This window comes from Tamandua tetradactyla, chromosome 15, assembly GCF_023851605.1.
Source record: "Tamandua tetradactyla isolate mTamTet1 chromosome 15, mTamTet1.pri, whole genome shotgun sequence".
Lineage (NCBI taxonomy): Eukaryota > Metazoa > Chordata > Mammalia > Pilosa > Myrmecophagidae > Tamandua > Tamandua tetradactyla.
Genome location: NC_135341.1, coordinates 34,746,829 through 34,773,348, shown reverse-complemented (window position 1 = coordinate 34,773,348; position 26,520 = coordinate 34,746,829). Strand labels below are relative to the sequence as shown.

General features: G+C 38.8%; 1 protein-coding gene across 11 annotated transcripts in view; it reads left to right on the top strand.

The window, feature by feature from the left end:
- Positions 1-26,520, top strand: part of DOCK3 (dedicator of cytokinesis 3) — a 719,821-nt gene that overhangs the window by 625,851 nt on the left and 67,450 nt on the right. For 10 of the 11 annotated variants that reach the window (XM_077129169.1, XM_077129173.1, XM_077129168.1 and 7 more), the window contains 4 exons: positions 2,027-2,219; positions 4,841-4,968; positions 7,112-7,258; positions 9,246-9,344. In XM_077129169.1, the coding sequence (XP_076985284.1) occupies positions 2,027-2,219; positions 4,841-4,968; positions 7,112-7,258; positions 9,246-9,344 (567 nt within the window). The remainder of the gene's footprint in view (positions 1-2,026; positions 2,220-4,840; positions 4,969-7,111; positions 7,259-9,245; positions 9,345-26,520) is intronic. The other variant, XM_077129171.1, reaches the window with a different exon arrangement.

The following is a 26,520-nucleotide window of genomic DNA, read 5'->3' as shown; positions in this document are numbered from 1 at the left end:
TTTAAAAACCCTGTCTCACTTACGATTAGAATAGTCTGCTTTTTGTTTTCCACTTACCTCTATGTTGCACTTGATGTTAGTTGCTTAGCCTGGAGGAAAAGTGAGCAAAACTGCGAGTTAGTCTCTGAGTGGGATACTTCAGTGTTACCAGGTACCTCTGTAAAGATGGTTCCTTTCATGGTCTTCTTGCTCAACCTGTCTTTCTCTACCTGCCCTTCCCTGCAGTTCATCTGTTTCTGCCAACAGGGACCCAGGATACCTATGCCTCCCCTGCACCAGCTAAGAAACATGGGGAGCTCAGAGGTAGCTAGTAGAACAAGGTAAATGTGCTTTTTTCAGAACTCAGCAATGCCCTGTACTCAATGGCAAGTTCCTACCGCATCAGGATAAATAGTTTAGACCTGGTGTCGGCTTGGACCTTAGTTGGGATCAGGTCTGCTTCTTTGGTGCCAGACTCATGTTTCATGAATACAGACCTTCCAGCAAATATATTATTCAGTCGTACCTAATGTCATAGGAAATTTCACCATTTAACAGATCAACTCTTGTTTATTAATGATTATCAAGTACCTACTTTTCCGTCTTCTATATCTAGCTGTTTATGATGATGTGTTTTCCTGCTGGTTCAAATTACTGTAAAACAATCTCCTTGATAGCCAAGGGAGTTAAATGTCTACAGGTAGAATTCATATAAGTTCTACACTTGAACCTGGCCTGAATATAAGATGGCGTTGTGGCAGGCCTGTTTCCTTACGACATAAACTGTCACTCACTCTAGGCCAATGTCTGCTGCATCATGGAGCAGTCAAGAAAAAACAGCCTTTTCTCCCCTACCTTCACTTACCTTCCTGTCTCATGGTGGCCCTCCATTTCCCTCTAGAATTTGTAAATTGTGGATTAATGGTGTAAGAGGACTAAGAAGTAAAAAAAAAAAGGCCTCATGTAGGCTGCTTTCACTTAGACAAGAGAGAAGAATGAAAATCAACATTTATTGATGCTCTGTACTCTTCTGGAAACTTTATGCACCTAATCTTTTCCTCATTTCAATGCCAGGAGATAAGTAATAGCATCTTCCATATTATAGATCAGAAAACTGAGTATTAAGCAGTCACTCAGTCAAGGTAATGTGGCAGGTAAGTGGTAAAGTTGGGATGTGAACTCATATCTGTCTAATTCCAAAACCCATTATCTTTCTCCTGCACTGCTTTGCCTCTTAAAGCCTCTGGAACTGTTATCACATTGTCCCCAAAAGGCTACTCCATGGTCTACCAGAGCTCAGATCCTAGAGACATAGTCTCCACATGCACACACTTACTCTTTTACCAGATCCCCTAGCCTATGGCATCCAGGCCACTGAACTCTCTAAGCCATCAGCAGTCCTCATGATCTAAGCTCATGACTAAGTCCCCACATTCCCCATCCTTTGGATTTATACGTGAGACTGCCAGGCATCACATATGAAGAAAATAATTTATAAAGTCTTCAGGTTTCATGGTTGTAAATACATATCTCTCTCCTGGGGAAATGGTTTAGCTCTCATAGCTGGGTTGTTGGATTCAGTGCTGTGAATGGACTTCTACCTGTGCTGCTTGGAGACACTCAGAACGCCTCTGAAAATGTTTCTAGATAGACTTTGGAACCAAAATTAGAAAAGTCAAGAGCTTGATCTTAGAGACAAACAAAAAAGTTAAATACATTTTCTGAACAAATACAGCATAGCTATGATGATTAAGCCACACTTAGCCTATTTTCTTTATACTCCCTTTTCCTATCCACAAGTGCCTTGGCAAGTAATGAAAGTTTCAGACCCAAGTACGTTCTCTTGTTTAGGTTTCTTTTTTTTTTGTTCACCTTGCTGCAGGCCCCAGGACTGCTGTAGGGCTGAGTGGCGTTGAGGCCCAAGGACAAGATACCAGAGGCAGAGATGGCCATAGTTCCTTTTCAGCTTTTCACCATATCATTATCTGAGCCTACAGAATAGACTCACCAAACTCTGAGCTAACCATAATGTCACTTACTTCTTCAGGCCGCACTCCTCAATTCCTTCCCAACCATCTTTGATGAGCTGCTGCAGATGTTCACCGTGCAGGAGGTGGCAGAGTTTGTGAGAGGGACGTTGGGGAGTATGCCGAGCACTGTACACATTGGGCAGTCAATGGATGTGGTGAAACTGCAGTCCATCGCCAGGACAGTGGATAGCCGCCTCTTTTCTTTCTCAGGTAAATTAAGTTGGTGAGAGTCAGACTTACCTTTTCTCTTTTCTGGAATAAAAGCCAAGTGGTAATCAAATAATCAGTTTTATCAACTGTTATACAAGAAGCCAGGGTTCATTAAAATGCAGAACTTTGATAAACTATGTTATAAAATGCAACCAAAACTTAGGCCTGTTGTCTCACTCACAGCTTATCCCTAGGGGCTCACACCCTGGGGTGTGTCCACAGCGTGGCCAGTAGAGCAGCTTCCAGGTCTAGCTGGCTGCAGGGAATGGGGTCTGCCACATCCCTACTATGATGAGAAGGTAGAGGACAAGGAGGGGGAGTAATAGAAAAGGGTCTAGCCAAGGGAGATAGGATAAGCCAGGGAAATAAAGGGGGTCCTGAGTGAGACTCATTGTTCTTTTCTGATTCATTGTCTCACCAGTCATATAGGTTCTTTTTCCTCCCTTGATAGGATCCTGTGAGGGGCAAAGAGAGAAATGGACAGTGAGCTCTCCACATTCCCCAAGGGGTTAAGATAGCCTATCAAATACCACTAGCATTCCAGACTGCCTTTCAGAGAGAACCTCCAGATTCATCCATGAAATCACATTGTATGTGATCTACTTGGGCCTTGCAGTGGCACCAAATACTCAATGGCCAGGTGTTAATATCCATATGAATCTGGTGGTTTGAGTGGATTATCACTATCACAGAGTGAACTTCAGGGACACAGGAATAAATCTAAAATGCTAACAAAACAATTATTAGAATTTTTTCAATTAAAATTTTTGATAGTTAAATTTTGTAAGTTTGACATTTGAAGGGTAGGAACAATAATTTCTTAGCCCTGTGTTACACACATTTGCAATATTAAATAGGTATTTCCTTTTACCTAGCTCTGCCAATATAGGCTTTTGCTGATGGTAAAGCTATCGCCAAGGAAATCAGCTTTTTTCCACTACAATTTTTTTGTGATAAATGCTTCTTTCTTGTCCAGCTCCTGAACCAAAGATTTTATCAGTGATTTGGGTGCATTGTCACTGAGGTAGTCACAAACAGTGAAACTTTGTGTACTGCTTGAAGAAGATGCCTTCTGAATATATGAGAAGGGAGGCAGTAGATTGCTCTCACTGACATAGTTAATTTCTAATGCTTTTGCATGTACTTGCTCCTTCACATAATCACTTAAGAAAAATTGTTCTTAAACTTTGTGTCAGTAGAACCATGTAATTGGATTTTGCAGTGACAAAACCACCATTGTATTTTCATTTGTGTCTTGCTTTCGTTGAATACCTCCAAGTGGCAGCCATCTTCCCTGGAGGAAGATTACAGGATGATCTTTACCACTGATGTCATTTTACCAGTGCTTATATTCTCAGGGCAGATCAGTTTCATCTCTTCATCAGCAGGTTCCTCTAACAAACTACTGTTTATCTGCAGATAGCTATTGGTTGTTAAAAATCTATTATGTTGGTATTTTGGACTACAATATGAAATCTTCTTTTTTCCAATGTAGTCTTTTAAATATATAAAAGCTGTTACTCCATTTTACACTGCCTCTGGTAAGGCAGTTTCGTAATTTCTTATATATCATGTAATTTGTCGTTTATGAAAAGATTTTCATTCTGAATTTCATCTGGAGCACTTAACATTTATCAGTATGAACAATAAATCCAAAATGCCATGACTTAATCTGACTGAATAATGCTGGCCAGATATGATAGAATCTGCTGGGTCACACATCACTGATAACATAAGAGTGCAGGGATCCAGAAATGTGTTCATGCTTGTATTTTTATTTTGTCTTCTCACCACCCCTGTGAATGCAGAAGAGGTCATTAGCACCCCATTCTACCAGATGGGGGAGATCAAACCCATGAGAGGAGCTGGACCTGCCTGAGTTCTCAAAATGAGCTAGTAAGGGAGCTTGAATTAGGATTCAGCTTTCCTGAATTCAGGGTTCTAAATATAGTTACCTCCTGATGAAAATATCATTCAGGTAACATTAGGAGATAAAAGAAAAGTAAAACATGAATGTGTGCAGTAGAATTGGCAATGAGGGTGTCTTGATTATCAAAGGCTTATGAGAAGACAAAGGCTGTTTTTTCATTTCATCCAGTGCTGGTGGACACAGTAACCAGCAGTCTAACAAACCTAAGAAGAATGGAGTCAGGCTGATAGCAGTGGCGAAGTAAACGCTTATAAGGGTGGGTATGCCAGGCCACCTAACTGGGACATGGGGAGGAATAATTCATAATCCATATCAAGTCTGCAAGCTCAGTTAATGGAGTTTATATCAGGTGTTTCATTTAATTAGCATATTCACCATAAGCTATGCTTTTAATTTGGAGTCTAGTCATTAAAGAGATTTCATTTGGAAGCACACTCCTGCCATTCACCCTGCACAACATGCCATGGGTAATGGTAGGGCTTGAAATGATAAAGAAGTGAGATGGAAGAGCAATGCCATGGGATGTCCAGGCAGTGGGCTTTTAGGCAATTGGAAGGCGGTGACCTCCACCTTGGCTCCAGTTCCACCTATGCCTGCTTTGAGATCAGTGAAGTCCCACAGTACCATTGCCCTCCAGTGATAGCTAGTTCTCCAATAAACGACTTCTTCACCTTTGTGTTTTCTCTCCCAGAATCCCGCCGCATCCTGCTTCCTGTGGTTCTCCATCACATTCACCTTCACTTAAGACAACAGAAAGAGCTGCTTATCTGCTCAGGGATTCTTGGGAGCATCTTCTCCATCGTCAAGACCAGCTCTCTGGTATTGGCCCCATGCTCACTCCCACTCAGCTCTACCCTATTTCTGTGTGTTCTCACCAGAGGCAGACCAAAAAAGATTGCTTTGTTCACTTCTTAATCATAGATATTTTTATCTGTGATGGGATGGTGCCCAAGTAAATGGAGACCGGTGTATTCTTAGCAGGCTTCTCAATACAGCATATTCTTGCTATATTGAAAAGTTGCACTACCACAAATCCACCCAAAAAAATAGTTGTATGTACAACCAGAAAGCCCATTCCCATACCGATACTCTGTTTCTATTGAGAGGTATTAATTCTGGATTCCTGGGAATTTTCTGAGGATACTCAGGTATGGGCACAGAGAGGCAGTCCTAGGCTTTCTCTTTCCAGTTTTCCTGTCAGCTTCAATTTCACCCATTTAGCATTTCCACACCATGCCAGATGAGATCAGGATATGTGAGAGGCAAACATTGTCCACAAGAGCTTTGAGGCCTGTGAGATGGTAGAATTGTACATTAGGGGTGAAGTTTCAACTTATGATGCCTTAGCCTATTTTCTCTCTCTCTCTTTTTTAAAGAAATTTGTGACAGGACAGTTAGGAAGGATGGAAGAAAATGAAGGCCAGTGGCCAAATAATAAAATCCTAAGAATCTAGGGTATCCACTGGGAGCAGGAAAGTTGTGTAAAAGAGTTTGCTTGGTTTGATCAGGGAACAGAGACCAAAATGAGTGATGGGGTGTCCAGACCAAAGGTACTTCCACCAAAGGTCTAGTGATAGGAGTCCAGCCTGACAGAAAGTAACTATGATAATGTTAGTGATGGCCGTATCCTTCATTCTTAGCTCTAGGCAAGGCTTGGAAGCTCTCCTACCCATCAGGCCCCAGAGAGACAACACCAGGCATATAACATCTATCTTGTAGTCAAGGCTAGCCCTCAGGGAGTGGAAGGCTTATTGGTAGAGGAAGGAGAGAAAATTGAAGGGAAAAAAAAAGGGAAAGAAATGAGAGGAAGTAGAACAGGTAAAAACCTGAAGGAGGTGGTCTGCTTTTATTTTGGGGCAAGAGAGTTAGGTGCAGTTAGTTGCTTACAACTACTCAAACTACTCAAAGGTCAGTCAGTCAACAGATGAAAAAGATGAATGTGGAACCAAGTGGTTAAAGTGCTGCTCAAACCCTTCATGTACAAATGGGCAGAGTATGATTATATTGGATGTTGGGTAGGAGTCAGATGAAATTTAAATTCCTTGAGAGCAGAGATATTATCTACCCCATTCACCACTGTGTGCTCAGGTTCTTAAACACTGACTGGCACATGATAAATGTTTATTGAGTGAATGACAGATAGAAGACAGACATTTGGACCAATAATAGCATAAAGAGGCTAGAGAAGGAGCCGTGGGAATCTCTTTGTGAAATAATTTAAATCAAACTACAGGTTTCAGATTGAATGTGATAGGTCTATAGAAGGATAGCATGGTCTCTTCCTAAATTCTGAGCCTGGTGGCTTGGAAGTAGCCCTTAGTGAGGAGGCACATTGTTATTTTTGTGAGACTGCCAGAGGAAGATGCAGTGAAGACTAGAGTCTTTCAGATGTACCAGGGAACACGAGAGAACTGGGGAGCTAGAAATGCAGCCCATACATATCTGAGCAACAGTTGGGGCTGGCAAGGACTAAGATCACCCAAGGAGAAAACTCTGAGGAGAAAGCAGGTCCTCAGAAAGACCAAAATGCTTCTGTATGTATTAGCAGTGATGAAGGTGTTGTTGTCAAACCCTGTGATTTGAAAACTTCACTACTTCTTAGAGTATTGGTCAGCAGTGTTGTGCTTCCTCCTGACTATTTTAGGGAAATCAAAGAAAACATTTAACTCAGGCCCTTTTATCTGCTTTGTATATTGAAATTAATGTATCTCGCTGAGATTCACAATGAAGTATCAGGGTGGTGCCAGGTTAAGGGAAAGCCCCAGCCCCTGTGCCAAGGAAATGCATCAGGAAGTGTCTTTCCTCCTCTCAGGGCCATTATCTCAGGTCCATTGACATTACATGCAAATGAGGCTGCATGGTGTTAAGAATGCAGTCAGAGGACCACTGACTTAGTAATTGTTGCCAGCTGCACATTAGCCTGGCCTGTTGCTAACCCTCTGTTTTCTCGCTGCTCCTCCAGGAGGCAGATGTCATGGAGGAGGTGGAAATGATGGTGGAGAGCCTCCTGGACGTGCTCTTGCAGACTCTGCTCACCATCATGAGCAAATCGCACGCTCAGGAGGCGGTAAGAGGGCAGCGATGCCCGCAGTGCACAGCCGAGATCACTGTTAGTAACTAACATTCAGGTTTTCTTGCCTTCTTTTCTAACCTGGGGCTCCTCCATGCCACCTCCCATCTCACCACCCCACCACCTTCATCTCAGTCTCCCCTCCTGCATTGGCCATCAGCATGCTACCTGTTCTTGTCTCGAGTCTGACCCTCTACACTCTGCAAGCTTTAGGTTCACGTACCTGGAAATCTACTTTATAGTAGATTTAGGGAATGCTCCCTGTCTTTATTTCCTGCACACTGTTTCAGTTGATATTTGTCTTTGTGTCAAGCCATGTTCTACTGTATAGAATAGTGCAGCATGTGTTTCCTCTATATTATGTAGTAAGAGGTTAGTGATGAAAAATAGACTGTTCCTTCTACAGATCTTCTCATACAAGCATCTAAATGATGTGTGGGACAGAATAATTATCAGAATCTGCTTGTATCTACAGATTAGTTGCTTTTGTCCATAGTGTTTGTTTCTAAATTTCTAACATTAGGAAAAATGTGATGAGGTAGAATTGCATTGACATTACTGAATAATGGAGCATGAATCTAATTAGAAGAGAAACCAAGCCCCTCAAGAGAGGCGAAGTAGCAGTGCCTTGAGCCCCCCCGTGTCTTTGCTTCCATACCCAGAGTGGATTTCTTAGCCCTAATGTTTGAAACGTGATAAACAGTTTGTGTAGAATCCTTCAGTTGGCAGATGGAGAATTATGATGACTTTTTAGAGAAAATTATCTGTAGGAGCAAGCTTCAGCATGCTGGGGAAAGCAGGGGCAGTGCAGATGGTGGCATATTTTGGAGCATTGGACCTTGGAGAGAGTTCCTGCTCCCATAAGAGCCCCTATTGAGAGCACTCTCACTGTAGGTAAAAACATATTTACCCCAGTGTGTCCTAGTAATGCATCCTTCTAACTAGCACCCACCCAGGGCTTGCTGTGGGCCAGACTTGCTTTAAGCACTTTACAAATATTAACTCAGCTGTAGTAATGAAAACATTCTTCTTATATAGATTATGATGAAGATGTAATAACTATAAATTATTGAGTACTTCTTTAAGTGCTCAACTTTGTACCTAACTACTCAACTTTGTACCTTACTGCTTTATGTACAGTAACTCATCTGATCCTCACAATAAATCTGTGATATATAGCTTATAGGATGCCTATTTTTTAGGTAAAATGGAAGTTCATAAACATCTGTAAATTTTACACACATATATGTATAATAATTTTAGGGGTCTAGAAAGAATTTTGTTTCAAATCCTCATGAGTTTAAAAATATTTGAAAACTGTCCAAATGAAATAATTTTCTCTCTTCCTTCTGAGGAAGCACCCTTCTGAGAGGAGGCCATGGTTGGCTGCTCGTGCCAAAAGTTGCTGTAAGAGGGTGATAGCCTTTAGAATCCTTAAAATAGGATTTTCTTCCATGTACCCCAGCTAGAACTTGGAGAAATTTATAAACTAATTTTTGTCAAGTTTCTTCTTTTCTTAAAGCCTATGACTCTTCTCATAAAGGCCCATTTTGAATTCTCAGCCTCCACAGAGTCGTTTTGAAATGCTGTAATCCATCTGCCCAGTCCAGTAAGTTCTGGGAGGACCCCTTGTAGAAGGGTGTTCCAGCCCAGCAGGATGCAAGGTCCAAATTCTTGTTCCAAGTAGTCCTTCCAAATTTCAGCATGATGCCCTGGCAAACATGTAGTGACAAGGGACTACTTAGCCATAACTTTTCTAGGGGAGAAGGAGGATCTCTCTCAATTTGCAGTAATAGTTTGCTGTATGTTAAGTTTTTTCAATATCTCCATGCTGCAGAGGCTTTATTAAAACTCTAGGCTTCCCTTAACAGAAAAGAAAGTTCATTTTCAGGACTAGACTTGTTACCTTCCTTCCCCGATCATTGGGGCCATATCAGACCTTCCCTTTTCTCCTTGCTTTGTATGGATTGGGGAAACACAGCCCTTATGATTGACTGTACTAAATGTTTTCTGGGTTGGTCCCCAGGGTGAATATGTGTCCTGCCTTCTCTCGCTACTCCGCCAGATGTGTGACACCCATTACCAGCACCTCCTGGACAACTTCCAGAGCAAAGATGAACTCAAGGTAGGCAGCAGAGTACTAATCTTTTACCCAAGAAAGGAAATGAATGGCAAGAGTTCCCAGGGGCTTTTCCCTTGCCAGGGTGTTGAGTGTAAGTGACCAGCACTTCCAAGGGTATAGGAATGATTGGCTCCACTTTACAGATGAGTGTGTGGCCTCCGGAAGCTGCAAGCCTGCAGGATCCACACACAGCCAGACCTCGCTAATGCCAGCAGGGTGTCTGTTTCCCTGACTGAGCAGTCCTGTGACATGTGCCTCTATGAGGGACTACTCTGGGCCACACTTGATGTCATCAAGCCAAGACTCCTCCCTTTCATATGAACTCGACAGTCCCTCTTATGTTCTGACCTTGCAAACCTGACTACACTGTGTAATAACAATCATTATAGTAATAGTGACAACTTTTCTTCATTAAAAACTCTTTCTGGAGGATACCTGAAGAGAGCGCTGCCCATTGACTACCACTCTCTGGATATGAATCACTGAGGGGCACACAGTGCAGAGAAATGGATTCATGATTCAAGCATTGCCCACAATGTACTCTTGGGGTGCATGTCTTTGCATGAGAATGTCCTACTCACTTTATCCTTCAGGAAATGGATTATTGCAAACTTTAGTTTTATACTGACTCCATTTAGAACCAAGCCACTTGTATTTCATCACACTGCCTTTCACTTGTGTTATTTTTATTTTTCATATTATGTCAGTCAGTTAATAAATATCAGCTATAACTTTCCATATCTGATCCTGCCTGGCTTTCCATAGACATGGGTCTTTGCAGTTTGGTTACATTAATTCATTACAGTGGAGACAGTCCATCATCTCAGAGGAATGACTCTTAAAAGCTCTTGAAGTAAACTGAAAATGAACCAGAGGCTGGAGCCCATATCCAACTCAAGCAATGTTTAAGCTGGGGTGCAGAGCTTAAAAATCCAGACTTGGCTGTTCTAGAATGTTTTTATCTTGTGTATGTGTTAGGCTAACTCATTCTCAACCAGAAGCTCAAGTTGGAATGATTTTCTTACTTTAAAAAAAAAATGTTATCGTGATAACATATATACAACACAAAAATCCCATTTTAATCACTTTCATGTATACAATCCAGTGATGAAAATTACATTCATAATTTTGTACTTCCATCACCACCATCCATTCCTGTCATGGTTAGGGACAGGTGTCAACTTGGCCAAGTTGTGGTACCTGTTCATCTGATTGGGCAAGCGCTGGCCTGTCTGTTGCAATGAGGACATTTCATAGGATTAGGTCATGATCACGTCAGCTACATCCACAGCTGATTCCATTTGTAATCAGCCAAAGGGGAATGTCTTCTGCAATTAGTGATGCTAAATCCAATCATGGGAAGCCTTTTAAGGAGGACTCAGAGGAGACAGGTTGCATTCCTGCTTTGGCTGGTGAGCCTCTCCTGTGGAGTTCATCCAGGCCATCCATTGGAGTCATCGGCTTCGCAGCCTGCCCTGTGGATTTTGGACTCTGCATTCCTACGGTCATGTGAGACACTTTCATAAATTTTATATTTGCAAGTGTTCCCCGTTGATTCTGTTTCTCTAGAGAACCCTAACTAATACAATTCCCAAAACTTTTTCTTCAACCCGGAACAGAAACTCTGTATCCATTAAGCAATAATTCTTCATTACTCCCAGTCCCTGGTATCTGTAATCTACTTTCTATCTCTATGAATTTGTGTATCCAGGTATTTCATGTAAGTGAAGTCATACAATATCTCCTCTTTTGGGTCCATATTCATTCAATATGATGTCCAGATTCATCCATGTTGTGGGATGTATCAAAACGTCATTCTTTTTTATAGCTAAGAAGTATTTTGTTGTATGCATATATCACATTTTGTTTATTGATTCATTTGTTGGTGGACACTTGGGTTGCTTCCACCTTTTGAGTATTGTGAATAGTGCTACTCTGAACATAGTTGAACAAATGTCTGTTCCCGTCCCTGCATATAATTATTTTGGGTGTATTCCTGGAAGTATAATTGCTGTGTCATTTGATATTTCTGTGTTTAACTTTCTGAGGAACCACCAAACAGTTTTCCATAGTTGCTTTACATTCCCAACAGCAATGTAGGAGCTTTCCTATTTCTCCACATCCTTGTCAGCACTTAATATTTTCCTTTTTTTTTTTTAATAATAGCCATCCTAGTGGATGTAAAGTGCTATCTCATTGTGGTTTTGATTTGCATTTCCCTAATAACTAATGGTGTTGAGCATTTTTCATGTGAAAAGATGATCATTTGTATGTATTTTTGGAGAAATGTCTATTCAGACCTTTTGTCCATTTTTTAAATTAAATTGTTTGTCTTTTGTTGTTGGGTTATAGAATTTCTTTCTATATTCTAGATATTAAACCCTTATCAGATATGTGGTTTCCCAGTATTTTTCTCTAAGTTATCTTTTTACTTTCATGATGACGTCTGTTCTAGTTTGCTAGCTACCTGAATGCAATACACCAGAGACAGGCTTTCAATAAAAGGGGATTTATTTAGTTAACATATAGTTCTTCAGAGGAAAAGGCAGCTAACTTTCAACTGAGGTTCTTTCGTATGTGGGAAGGCACAGGGCGATCTCTGCTGGCCTTCCCTCCAGGCCTCTGGGTTCCAACAACTTTCCCTGGGGTGATTTCTTTCTGTATCTCGATCAAAGGCCTGGGCTGAGCTGCGAGTGCTGAGATGAGGTATTCTGAGCTGCTTGGGCTGTGCTATGTTGAGCTCTCTCATTTAAGCACCAGCCAATTAAATTAAACATCATTCATTGCAGCAGGCACACCTCCTAGCCAACTGAAGATGTAATCAGCAACAGATGAGGTTCATCTGCCATTGGCTCATGTCCACAGCAATAGATCTAGGCATCTTCACCTGGCCAAGTTGACACATGAACCTGACCATGACAAAGTCCTTTGCATAAAAGTTTTTAAATTTTGAAGTCCCATTTAGAGTTGATTTTCTTGATATATGGTAGGAGGTAAGGCTCTACTTTCATCCTCTTGCATGTGGATTTCCAGCTTTCTTAGCACCATTTTTTAAAAAAATATTTTCATTGAGAAATCTTTACGTATATACACTTCATCCATAGTATACAATCAGTGGCTCACAGTATCATCACATAGTTGCGTATTCATCACCATGATCATTTTTAGACCAGTTGCTTCACTCCAGAAAAGAAATAAAAAGAAAAAACTCATGCATCCCATGCCCCTTACCCTTCCCTCTCATTGACCACTAGTACTTCAGTCTACCCAATTTTTTACCCCTCCCCCATTATTTATTTATTTTTCCTTATTTTTTTACTCATCTGTCCATACCCTAGATAAAAGCATCAGACACAAGGTTTTCACAATCACATAGTCACACTGTAAAAGCTATTTCATTATACAATCATCTTCAAGATTCAAGGCTACTGGAACATAGTTCAACAGTTTCAGGTACTTCCCTCTAGCCACTCCGATACACCATAAACTAAACAGGGATATCTATATAATGCATAAGAATAACCTCCAGAATAACCTCTCAACTCTGTTTGAACTCTCTCAGTCACTGAAACTTTTATTTTGTCTCATTTCTATCTTTCCCTTTTTGGTCAAGATGATGCCGGATCCTGGCTCATCTCAGGAGTCCTTTCCCACATTGCTGGGGAGATTTACACCCCTGGGAATCATGCTCCATGTAGTGGAGAGGGCAGTGAGTTCACATGCCAAGTTGGCTTAAAGAAAGAGGCCACATCTGAGCAACAGAAGAGTTTCTCTGGGGTGACTCTTAGGCATAATTATAAGTAGGCTCAGCTTCTCCTTTGCAGGAATAAGTTTCATAGGCGCAAACCCCAAGATCGAGGGCTCAGCCTGTTAAATTGGTTGTCCCCACTGCTTGCAAGCATATCAGGAATTCCCCCAGATGGAGAAGTTTAATATTTCCTCCTTTCTCTCTAGTCTATGAAGGGGACACCTGCTAAATTGGTTGTCCCCACTGCTTGCAAGCATATCAGGAATTGCCCCAGATGGAGAAATTTAATATTTCCTTCTTTCTCTCTAGTCTATGAAGGGGACTTTGCAAATACTTTTTTATTCTCTGCCTAAATTACTCTGGGATATATTGGGGCATCACACTAACCTGTACAAACCAACAGGATCTCACTTCTTATTCAGGTATCCATGTAATTGTGGTATTCAAATAAACTGACCATATAAGTTAAATTAGATAATGTGCTACCTAAATTGCACCAAATAAACATCTCTCCATTTGGTCTCACACAGAAGTTGAAGTTTTAAAATATGGACTATATCATCTTTTACCCTGTATTCTCATTTACCATAGTCCTTGTTCTAGTTTGCTAGCTGCCAGGATGCGACACGCCAGAGACGGATTGGCTTTAATAAAAGGGGATTTATTTAGTTAACATATAGTTTTTCAGAGGAAAGGCAGCTAACTTTCAGCTGAGGTTCCTTCTTACCTGGGAAGGCACAAGGCGATCTCTGCTGGCCTTCTCTCCAGGCCTGTGGGTTCCAACAACTTTCCCTGGGGTGATTTCTTTCTGCATCTCCAAAGGCCTCCGCTGAGCTGCTTGGACTGTGCTATATTGAGCTCTCTCATTTAAGCACCAGCCAATTAAATCATTCATTGCAGCAGGCAATGCCTCCTAGCCAACTGCAGATGTAATCAGCAACAAATGAGGTTCACATGCCATTGGCTCATGTCCACAGCAATACATCTAGGCACCTTCACCTAGCTAAGTTGACACCTGACCTAACTACCACAGTCGTATCCAGATTCGCTTCCTTCATACCTCTAATTGAAGTCTGATCACTTTTTCAACTTTTTTAACAGTTGCTGTATGGAATAATGTTTACTTTCATGCTCTAACTGTTTTAGAGTTTCAGGTGTCACATAAATACCTGAAGTTTCAGGGAACAACAAGGTTATATACAAATAGCTTGGTATTTCAGAATTTAGAAATAACAGTTACAACTAGTGAATATATGTGACTTCTGTAAGAGCTTACAATCTAGGACCCTTACAATAGGTCCCAACCTGATAACCCATGCTCTTAACTTCAATTCTCCAAGTTTGTATATAATAATAAGTCTGTAAAAGTAAGGTATGATAATATTTGTCTTTTTGTTTCTGACATTTCATTCAATATACAGTCTTTAAGGTTCATTCACCTAATTGCATGCCTCACAACTTCATTCATTCTTACAGCTTCTGAGTGGTCTGTTGTATGCATACACCACAGTTCCCCCTTTCATTCCTCAGTCATTGTACCCTTGGGCCACCTCTATCAGTTGTGAATCTTGAACACTGCCACAATAAACACCCGTACTAGCACTGTTTTTTTCTTCTGTTTTGTTTTTAGCACCGTTGACTTTTCATTTCCCCATTGAGTGGACTTAGTGCCCATGTCAAAAATTATTTGCTTATATATGTGTGGGTTGATTTGAACCCATAAGTCCATTCCATTGGTCTATTTGTCTGTCTTTATGCCAATACTACACTATTTTGATAATTGTAGCTTTGTAGTAAGTTTTGAAATCAAAGAGTGTTAGTCCTCCAACTTTGTTCTTTTTTAAGATGGTTTGGGTATTCAGGGCACCTGTGATTCCATGTGAATTTGAGGATTATCTTTTCCATTTTGTTCAAAGAAAGTCTGCTGGAATTCTGATCAGGATCACAATGAATCTGTAAATCACTTTGGGTAGTATTGATATCTTAACAATATTAAGACTTCCAACAGTGAATGCAGCATGTTTTTCCATTTGTCTAGGTCTTCTTTAATTTCTTTCACCAATGGCTTGTAGTTTCCAGTGCACAAATCTTTCACCTCCTTGGTTAAATTTATTTCTAGGTATTTTATTCTTTTATGAGATTGTTTCCTTGAATTCCTTTTCAGATTGTTTATTACTGGTATATAGAAACCCAACTGGCTTGTTTGTCTTGTATCCTGAAACTTTTCTGAATTTTTTTATTAGTTCTAGTAGCTTTCTTATGGATTCTTTGGGATTTTTTGTAAATAGGATCATGCCATCTGCAAATAGAGAAGTTTTACTTCTTCCATTCCAATTTGGATGCCTTTATTTCTGTGTCTTCTTTGATTGCTATGACTGGAACTTCCAGTAAATAGCAATGGTGGAAGTGGTCATTCTTGTCTTATTAAGGGAAGATCTTAAGGGGGAATCTTTTAGTTTCTTCATATATTCTCTTATTTTTTAATTAGAAGTGTATTTTTATCATAGCAACATGTGTGTGTAATTTTAAAAGCCAAATCATACTATAAAATACATCCTGACCAAAAGGGGGAAAAGAAGTAGAACAAATAAGGTATCAGTGGCTGAGAGAGTTCAAATGGAATTGAGAGGCTACTCTGGAGGTCACTCTTATGCAAGCTTCAGTTAGACATTGCTACCTATCATAGTTTGCCAAACCCTAACCAAAACCAAAAACAATCCTGCCAATCCTAAAGAACACTTAGGGCATTATGTAGGATTCTACAAAGGTTCCACGCATTAGGGTAACTTTCCAGAAACCTACAACCTCCAGATGGGTCGCTGGACCAGATAAGTCCTGAAATGCTGAGGGGCCACCTTCTCCAGAACATCAACTAGTTCCATCCCCCTATCCAGAATTATCAACAGTCCCTTCCAACATGAAAAACTTAGAATGGGGTATAGCACAAATAACCCTAAGGAGTGGGAGAAAGATCAAAGTTGATGGTGGAATTATACAGAGAAAATAGGGTTTAACAAATGAGTATGACTGCTGAATAATTATGTTGATATTTCTTTTAGTCTCCAGTACCTTAGAGCAGCTAGAAGTAAAAATTTAAATTGTGGAATTGTAACCCATACTCAACTCTGAAATCTGTTCTACAACTAATTGTTACCATGTGCTTTGAAATTTATTGCTTTTTTGTATATATATTATTTTTCACAAAAAAGAAAAAATATGTTTCTTCTAGCCTCCAGCATTTTGAAACAACTAGAAAGAAAAATCTGAAATAGTGAAATGATAACCCATAACAAACTCTGAAATCTATTCTGTTTCTACTTAGTGAACTATACTTTGAGAATCATTGCTTTTTATTCTTTTCTTATATATGTTATATTTAACAATAAAAATGTTTAAAAAATTCAAATACATATAAAATAGAGGCTCCTTGGATCAGCTTGACACATTTCCAGTCCCTGTTCCCCCACAGAGTCACTTTAAACTCTTTTACTATTCTTCAGGAAGGTTCTATTGTCATTTTAAAATTTTTAATTATTTATTATCTATTTTCTTCTTCTCAAGGAAAATGGGACTGGTTTTCCTGAATAATTTCTCTCACGTGTCCTTCCTCTTACTCTTCCAATGTAGTTTTTTTTTTTTAACATTTGTTTCCCCTATTATTTATTTATTTTTAGTTTGTATTAATAAAATCAATCAACATGCAATATGAAGCTTCTCCACATATGAACATTCCATACTTGGTAGCAGTCAGTGGCTCACAGTATCATCACATAGTTGAATATTCATCACTGTGATCATTTCTCAGAACATTTACATCACTCCAGAAAAAGAAATAAAAAACTCATACATACCATACCCCTTACCTCTCCCTCTCATTGACCACTAGTATTTCCCTCTACCCAATTTATTCTAACATATGTTCCCCCTATTATTTATTTGTTTTTAATCCATATTTTTTACTCATCTGTCCATACCATTTGTAAAAGGAGTATCAGAACAGGGTTTTCACAATCACACAGTCACTTGTGAAAACCGTATCATAATACAATCACCTTAAAGAAACACAGCTACTGGAACACAGCTCTACAGTTTCAGGCACTTCCATCTAGTCTCTCTAATACAACCCAAACTAAAAAGAGGTTATCTATATAATGTGTAAGAATAACCGCCAGGATAACCTCTCGAATTATTTGAAATTTCTCAGCCACTGACACTTTATTTTGTTTCATTTTTCTCTTCCCTTTTACAGTTGAGAAGGTTTTCTCAATCACTTGATGCTGCGTCCCAGCTCATTGTAGGATTTCTGTCCCACATTGTCAGGGAGATTTATATCCCTGGGAATCATCTCCCACATAGAGATGGGGAGGGCAATGAGTTTGCTTACCATGTTGGCTGAGAGGCCACATTTGAGCAACAAAAGAGGTTCTCTGGGGGTGACTCTTAGGCCTAATTTTAAGTAGGCTTAGTCTATCCTTTGCAGGAATATTTTTCATATGAACAAACCCCAAGATTGAGGGTTCAACCTGTTGATTTTGTTGTCCTCACTACTTGTAAGGATATCAGGAATTCTCCAAATGGGGGAGTCAAATTTTCCCTTTCTCACCATTCCCTCAAGGGGACTTTCCAGATACTTTTTTATTCACTTTTTAAATCACTCTGGGATTTATCAGGGCATCACTCTGGACAAACCTACAAAATCTCATGCCCTAATCAAGGTCCCATGTACTTATCATGTTCGATTAAACTATCCATATATGTTATATTAGGAGATTCACTGGTCACAATATAAATTTTGTACCAAATAAACATTTTTTGCTTTAGTCTCACATGTAAGTTAAAGTTTTAAAATATGAATTACCCCCCAATGAATCCCAGAGTGATTCAATCAGTGAGTGGAAAAGTATTTGCAAAGCGCCCTTCGGGGAATGGTGAGAACGGGGAGAAATTCAACTTCCCCAAGTTGAATTCTTGATATTCTCACAAGCAGTGTGGACAACCAAAGCTATAGGCTGAGCCCCCAGTCTTGGGGTTTGTTCATATGAAACTTACCCCCACAAAGGATAGGTCAAGTCTACTTAAAATTTAGGCCCAAGAGTCACCCCCAAGAGAGCCTCTTTTGTTGCTCAGATGTGGCCTCTCTCTCCAGCCAACACAACAAGCAGACACACCACCCTCCCCGTCTATGTGGGACATGCCTCCCAGGGGTGTGGACCTTCCTGGCAACGTGGGACAGAAATCCTGGAATGAGCTGAGACTCAGTATCAAGGGATTGAGAAAAACCCTAAAATGAGCTGAGACCCAGCATCAAGGGATTGAGAAAACCTTCTCAACCAAAAGGGGGAAGAGTGAAATGAGACAAAGTGTCAATGGCTGAGAGATTCCAGAGTCAAGAGGTTATCCTGGAGGTTATTCTTACACATTAAGTATATATTACCTTGTTGTTCAAGATGTAGTGGAGAGGCTGGAGGGAACTGCTTGAAAATGTAGAGCTGTGTTCCAGTATAAATGTTTCTTGATGATGACTGAATAATGATATAGCTTTCACAATGTGACTGTGTGACTGAAAACTTTGTGTCTGATGCTCCTTTTATCTACCATGTCAACAGACGAGTAGAACATATGGAATAAAAATAAATAATAGGGGGAACAAATGTTAAAATAAATTTAGTTTGAAATGCTAGTGATAAATGAAAGCGAGGGGTAAGGAATATGGTATGTATAATCTTTTTTTTCCTCTGTTATTTTATTTCTTTTTCTGTTGTCTTTTTATTTCTTTTTCTGAATTGATGCAAATGTTCTAAGAAAATATGAATATAAAATTATGTGATAATATTAAGAATTACTGATTATATATGTAGAATGGAAAAAAATGAATTACCATCTATTTTCAACACCCTGCAATATTGATATTCCTTTGTTCTTCCTCATGCAAAAGCATTTTTTAATTTGTACATTTAGTGACTATCATTGTACACTCTAGGCATTCCTAGATTATACCATCTCAGTCTTTATCATTCCTTCTGATTTCATTTGTGCCTCCAGCCCTCCTCCCCCTATCATTCTCATATTCAGCTTCATTCAGTGTGCTAACATTATTATATTACAGTTAGGTAGTATTGTGCTATCCATTTCTGAATTTTTACAATCGGTCCTGTTGCACAATCTGTATCCCTTCAGCTCCGATTACCCAATATCTACCCTGTTTCTGTCTCCTTATGCTATCTGTCCTTAACTGAAAATCTGCAAGTTCATTCATTAATATTGAATTTACAGTATTTGTCCTTTTGTTTCTGTTTAATCACACTCAGCATAATGTCTTCAAGGTCCATCCATATTGTTACATACTTCATAACTTTATTCTGTCTTACAGCTGCATCAAATGTATATACCACAGCTTGTTTAGCCACTCCTCTGTTGATGGACATTTTGGCTGTTTCCATCTCTTTGCAATTGTAAATAATGCTGCTATAAACATTGGTGTGCAAATGTCCGTTTGTGTCCTTGCCCTCCTGTCCTCTGAGTAGATACCTAGCAATGGTATTGCCAGATCATATGGCAATTTTGTACTTAGCTTCCTGAGGAACCACCAAACTGTCTTCCACAGTGGTTGTACCATTTGACATTCCCACCAGCAGTGGATAGTGTGCCTCTTTCTCCATATCCTCTCCAGCACTTGTCATTTCTGTTTTATTGATAATGGCCATTCTGGTGGGTGTGAAATGATATCTCATTGTGGTTTTGATTTGCATTTCCCTGATAGCCAGTTGAGCATCTTTTCATATGCCTTCTGGCCATTTGTATTTCCTCTTCTGAGAAGTGTCTGTTCATGTCTTTTGCCCATTTTGTAATTAGGTTGTTTGTCTTTTTGTTGTTGAGTTGAACAATCTCTTTATATATTCTGGATACTAGACACTTATCTGATATCTTGTTTCCAAATATTGTCTCCCATTGTGTAGGCTGTCTTTTTACTTTCTTGATGAAGTTCTTTGATGCACAAAAGTGTTTAATTTTGAGGAGTTCCCATTCATCTATTTCTTTCTTCAATGCGCATGCTTTGGGTGTAAGATCTAGGAAACCACCTCCTAGTATAAGATTTATGAGATATTTCCCTACTTTTTCTTCTGAAAGTTTTATGGTCTTAAATCTAATGTTTAGGTCTTTGATCCATTTTGAGTTAATTTTTGTGTAGGGTGTGAGATATGGGTGCTCTTTCATTCTTTTGCATGTAGAAATCCAATTCTCTGGGCACTATTTATTGAAGAGACTGTTCTGTCCCAGGTGAGTTGGTTTGACTGCCTTATCAAAGATCAGTTCTTCATAGATAGTTGTCTGTGTCTGAACACTCTGTTTAATTCCATTGGTTGGTCAGTATATTTATCTTTATGCCAGTACCATGCTGTTTTGACCACTGTAAATTCGTAATATGCCTTAAAGTCAGGTAGTGTGAGCCCTCTGACTTCATTTGTCTTTCTCAGGATACTTTTAGCTATTTGAGGCACCCTTCCCTTCCAGATAAATTTGGTTATTGGTTTTTCTGTTTCTGAAAAGTAAGTTTTTGGGATTTTAATTGGTATTGCATTGAATCTATAAATCAATTTAGGTAGAATTGACATCTTAACTATATTTAATCTTCCAGTCCATGAACACGGTATGACTTTATTTAGGTCTTCTGTGATTTCTTTTAGCAATTTCTTGTAGTTTTCTTTGTATAGGTCTTTTGTATCCTTAGTTAAATTCGTTCCTAAATATTTTCTTCTTTCAGGTGCAATTGTAAATGGAATTTTTTTCTTGATTTCCCTCTCAGATTGTTCATTACCAGTGTATAGAAACACTGCAGATTTTTGAGTGTTGATCTTGTAACCTGCTGCTTTGCTGTACTCATTTATTAGCTCTAGTAGTTTTACTGTGGATTTTTCAGGGTTTTCAACATTTAGTGTCATATCATCTGCAAACGTTGAGAGTTTTATTTCTTCCTTTCCAATTTTGATTCCTTGAATTTCTTTTTCTTGTCTAATTGCTCTGGCTAGAACTTCCAACACGATGTTGAATAACAGTGGTGAAAGTGGACATCCTGGCTTTGTTCCCAATGGTAGGAGGAACTGTTTTCATTTTTTCCCCATTGAGGATGATGTTAGCTGTGAGTTTTTCACATATTCCCTTTATCATGTTGAGGAAATTCCCTTCTATTCCTATCCTTTGAAGTGTTTTCAACAAGAAAGGATGTTGAATTTTATCTCATGCCTTTTCTACATCAATCGAGATGATCATGTGGTTTTTCTGCTTTGATTTGTTGATATGGTATATTACATTAATTGATTTTCTTATGTTGAACCATCTTTGAATAACTGGGATGAATCCTACTTGTTCACTGTATATAATTCTTTTAATGTGCTGCTGGATTCAATTTGCAAGAATTTTGTGGAGGTTTTTTGCATCTATATTCATTAGAGAAATTGGTCTATAATTTTCTTTTCTTATAGTATCTTTGTCTGGCTTTGGTTTGAGGGCCATAGAATGAGTTAGGTAGCCCTCCCTCCTCTTCAATTTTTTTGAAGAGTTTGAGCAGCATTGGTACTAATTCTTTCTTGAACATTTGGTAGAATTCACATATGAAGCCATCTGGTCCTGAACTTTTCTTTTTTTTCAGAGCTTCTTCTTCTTTTTTTTTTTTATTGGCTCACTGTTTGTTTGTTTTTTAATTTTTATTAATAAAACCAATCAACATACAATATAAACTTTTTTTTTCATTACATGTTTTTGGAGCTTCTTAATGACTAATTCATTTTTTTTTTGTTTGTGATTAGTTTGTTGAGGTCATCTATTTCTTCTTAAGTCAATGTTTGTTGTTCTTGCCTTTCTAGGAAGTTGTCCATTTCCTCTACATTGTCTAGTTTATTAGCATAAAGTTGTTCATAATATCCTCTTATTACCTCCTTTATTTCTGCAGGGTCAGTGATTATGTCTCCTCTTCCATCTCTGATTTTATTTATTGCATCCTCTCTTTTCTTCTTTTTGTCAACCTTGCTAAGGGTCCATCAATCGTATTGATTTTCTCATAGAACCACCTTCTGGTTTTGTTGATATTCTCAATTGTTTTCATGTTCTCATTTTCATTTATTTCTGCTCTAATCCTCGTTATTTCTTTCCTTTTGCTTGCTCTGGGGTTAGTTTGTTGTTCTTTCTCTAGTTCTTCCAAGTGAACAGTTAATTCCTTGATTTTTGCTCTTTTTTGATATAGGCATTTAGGGCAATAAATTTCCCTCTTAGCACTGCCTTTGCTGCATCTCATAAATTTTGATATGTTGTGTTTTCATTTTCATTTGCAACGAGATATTTAGTGATTTCTCTTGTAATTTTTTCCTTGACCCACTGGTTGTTTAAGAGTGCTTTGTTAAGCCTCCATGTATTTGTGAATTTTATTGGACTCTGTCTATTATTGATTTCCAACTTCATTCCTTTATGATCTGAGAAAGTATTTTGTATGATTTAAATCTTTTTAAATTTATTTAGACTTGCTTTGTGACCCAGCATATGGTCTATCTTTAAGAATGACCCATGAGCACTTGAGAAGAAGGTATATCCTGCTATTGTGGGGTGTAATGTGCTATAAATGTCTGTTAAGTGTAGTTCATTTATGGTATTATTCAAATTCTCTGTTTCTTTATTGATCCTCTGTCTAGATATTCTGTCCATTGATGAGCATGGGGAATTGAAGTCTCCAATTCTTATGGTAGATGTGTCTATTTCTCTTTTCAGTGTTTGCCTTGTGTATTTTGGAGCACTCTGGTTTGGTGCATAAATATTTATGATTGTTATGTCTTCTTGTTGAATTGTTCCTTTTATTAATACACAGTGTCCTTCTTTGTCTCTTTTAGTTGTTTTACATTTGGAGTCTAATTTGTTGGATTTTAGTATAGCTACTCCTACTCTTTTCTGAGTGTTGTTTGCATGAAATATCTTTTCCCAACCTTTCACTTTCAACCTGTGTTTATCCTTGCATCTAAAATGCATCTCCTGTAGACAGCATATAGATGGGTCCTGTTTTTTAATCCATTCTGCCAGTCTCTGACTTTTGATTAGGGAGTTTAATCCATTAACATTTAGTGTTATTACTGTAAGGGCAGTACTTTCTTCTACCATTTTGCCTTTTGGATATTATATGTCATACCTAATTTTTCTTCTTTTTACCTTTACTGATAGTAAAGGTAAAAAGACCAAACTGGCCTTCTCTCAGGAGGAAAGAGTCACCTGCATCAGTTTTCCCTGAGGGTGAGACCCAGCAGGTTGAAAGACTTTCCTATGAAGCCTCTGGACTGTGTTTTTCCTATCCTGCCCAGTATGTGGCTCTTGTCTGCCTGCGGGTCCCACCCGCATAAGGTGATGTCAGCAGACTGTCCCTGCTGGGGGTGTAGTTGAGACAGAGGAGAGGCTGTATTCTGGCTTTAATGGCTTTATTTTTCCAGATCCTGGGATCTGAATTCCTTGAGAGAGGGATTCCACCTGAACTGGGCCCCACCCCTCTCTTGGGGAAGGCACAGCCTCTGGACAAGCTCTTAGACAAGCTTAATTCTGCCCATGCCTGGGGCATTTGGAGCCTGAGAAGCTTTGCAGTTGTATCCAAAGAGCAGTGAAGCCATAGAAATGCAGCCACAAAAAAGAAAAGAGAAAGAGAAAAAAAAAGGAAAAAATCCTTTTCAGAGCAGGACCCCTGTTCCTTGGGTTTGCCAATTAAGAGCTTAAGTTGATACGTTGTTCTGTCTATCTCCAGGTCCTCTGTGTGCCCCCTCCTTTCCTTCAGGGCCCAGATCCTTTCAGATATTTTGTGCTGTCCAAATCAAAAAAACGTCTGTTTTGTTGTTGTTGTTGTTGTTCTGTTTTTCTTTTTTCTGTCAGCCCTGCCCCCTCTGTGCTGAGGCAAAAACCAGTAACCTCAGAATTTACTCAAGGTTCAGCTCAGGTGGGGGCCTATTTTTAGTGGTCAGAATTTGTTAATCAATTCCACAAGTGAAGCCTGATTGAACTTAGCCCCTTGCTATTAGTAAAGGCTCTTTCCTTTCCCCTCTGGGATCCATCCTGTTGGGGAGGGGCGCCGGTCACCATGGCTTGGGGAACTCACAGTTCTGGGTGGGATCGCAGTCAGTCTGGCTTGTCCAGACTGGTGTACGCTGGGTGTCCAATCACTGAAATGGCCCTAGCAGTTGTTCTGCACTGTACCTGGTTATTTACTAGGTGCTCTGGAGGATGAACTAAATCCCACACCTAAGTCACCATCTTAGCTCAGAACTCCGAATATAGTTTTTATATATTTTTGTTTAATTTGATAATCAGCATTTTCTTTATTATATCTATGAAAATACTGTGTTGAGGCAAGAGATGTACTACAATTACAAGTCCTTCTTGTGAAACTTTTTGTTTTTCCTGGAATTGTCTCTCTCTCTTTTTTTTTTTTTTTTTTTTGCTCATTTTTGTTTTGTTTTTCCACCTGGCTATGATTTCCCCCTCTCTCATCATCTATATAGTATACCTCTTCTTCCAACTTTCTACATAGTCAGATATGTCACTTTTTGTCCCTGGAGACTTCCCTCCTGGAGTCTGTTGTCTTCCTGCTCTTATCTTGGCCTTTTGACTCTCAGGCCAACTGCATGATTGTTGTCTTAAGACTTTTTTCCCTCGTGTTTCCCTAGGAATTCCAAGTATAGTCTTATTTCATTGTTGGATCCCTGTTCCTTCAATTTCATATCTTCATCTTTCTTGTTTTACCCTCAAAAGAAAAAATCTAGATGCTTTCTTAGAATGGGTGCAGGAAAGGTAAACTTTTGACGCCTTACGTGCCTAGCAGTTTCTTTATCCTCACACTTAATTTTTAACTTGGATGGTATGGAATTGTTGGGAATTCATTTTCTTAATAATTTTGACAGTATTTTCCATTAACTTTTAGCATTCACTCCTGTCATTAGGAATCCTGCTTCTTTTCTGACAGCCACTGTTATGGAACTTTTTTTTCCTCTGGAAACTTAGATGATCTCTTCTTAATCACTGGTTTTCTGAAATTTCAGAAAATATGTCATGGAATGGATCTCATTTTTTGCATTGTGCTAGACCCTTTCAGTCTGGAAACTCATTTTCTTCAGTTCTGGGATCGTTTTTCTTTATTAGAGAAGTTATAAGATTACAGAATAATCATGTATAAAATACAGGATTCCCCCTACTCCCCCACCACCAACACCTTGCATTAGTGTGGAGCATTTGTCACAATTGATGGTAGCACATTTATGTAACTTTTCCATTCACTAAAATCTATAGTTAACTTAGGGGTCTCTGTTTGTGTAGTACAATTCTATAGATTTTTAGAATATTTTTATTGTTATCATATGTACAATCTAATGTTTCCCGCTTTCATCATATTCAGATATAAATAGTTCTGGAATATTTTCAAAAATATTTTTACTGTGAAATGTATCATATGCATGTAAAAATTTATGAGATAAATTTAGGGTTTAACCAAGTAGTTGTAAAGAAAATATTTTTTTACCATCATGCAGGTCAAGAAGTAGAACATTGCTAGTACTCTGAAAGCCTGAGATGTATGTCTCTTCTTATCATTGTTCCTCCCTTCTAGACACAACCACACTTTAGACTTTTGTGATAATTTTGTTGTTTCTTGATCATTTCCTCCTCTCTAGCTTATCAGTTCTTTCTGGGTCTCCTAACTAATTTTTTTTTCTTATTTTTTCTCTTGTATATTTCTTTACTTTGTATTTTCATCCTATTTTGGGAGGAATGTCTTTAACTTTCTCCTTTTATTCTATTGAATTTCTTTAATAGTTGCATTTTTTTAGTGTCAAAAGGCTCTTTCTTCTTTTGTGGATGTTCATTCCCTATAGCTCCTGTACTTGTTTAATGGATGTAATATTCTCAGAAACTTATATTTCTGAGAATATCAGTTACTCATTTGTGTTTGGAAGTTTTCTTCTGTTTACTATGTTATCTCTGAAATCCACTTTAGGTTGCCAAGATTAGTGTTTCTTATTGCCTCACTCACCTTGGGCTCAGAATTTAAGGGACATCAAAAACTCATTAATCAAGAGAAATAGTATTTTATTGCAATATTTAAAAAGTTTATGTTAACAAAAAGGGGCTTGTGGGCCAGCTGCCTAATTTTATAAATAAAGCTTTTTGTGGAATGAGGACTAGGATTGGGGTAAGGCAAGCGAGGCAGGGTCATATGAATATAGGGATGGGACCTATCTTTTTTTTTTTTTTTTAATTTTTAGCGATTTATTAAAAATAACTATTAAGATGATAGCTGAAATAGTCCACATTGTGTATCCATCCATCTATCCACCCATCCCTTTAACATCTTTTTTTTAATTATTAATTAACAGAAAAAAAAGAAATTAACCCAACATTTAGAAATCATACCATTCTACA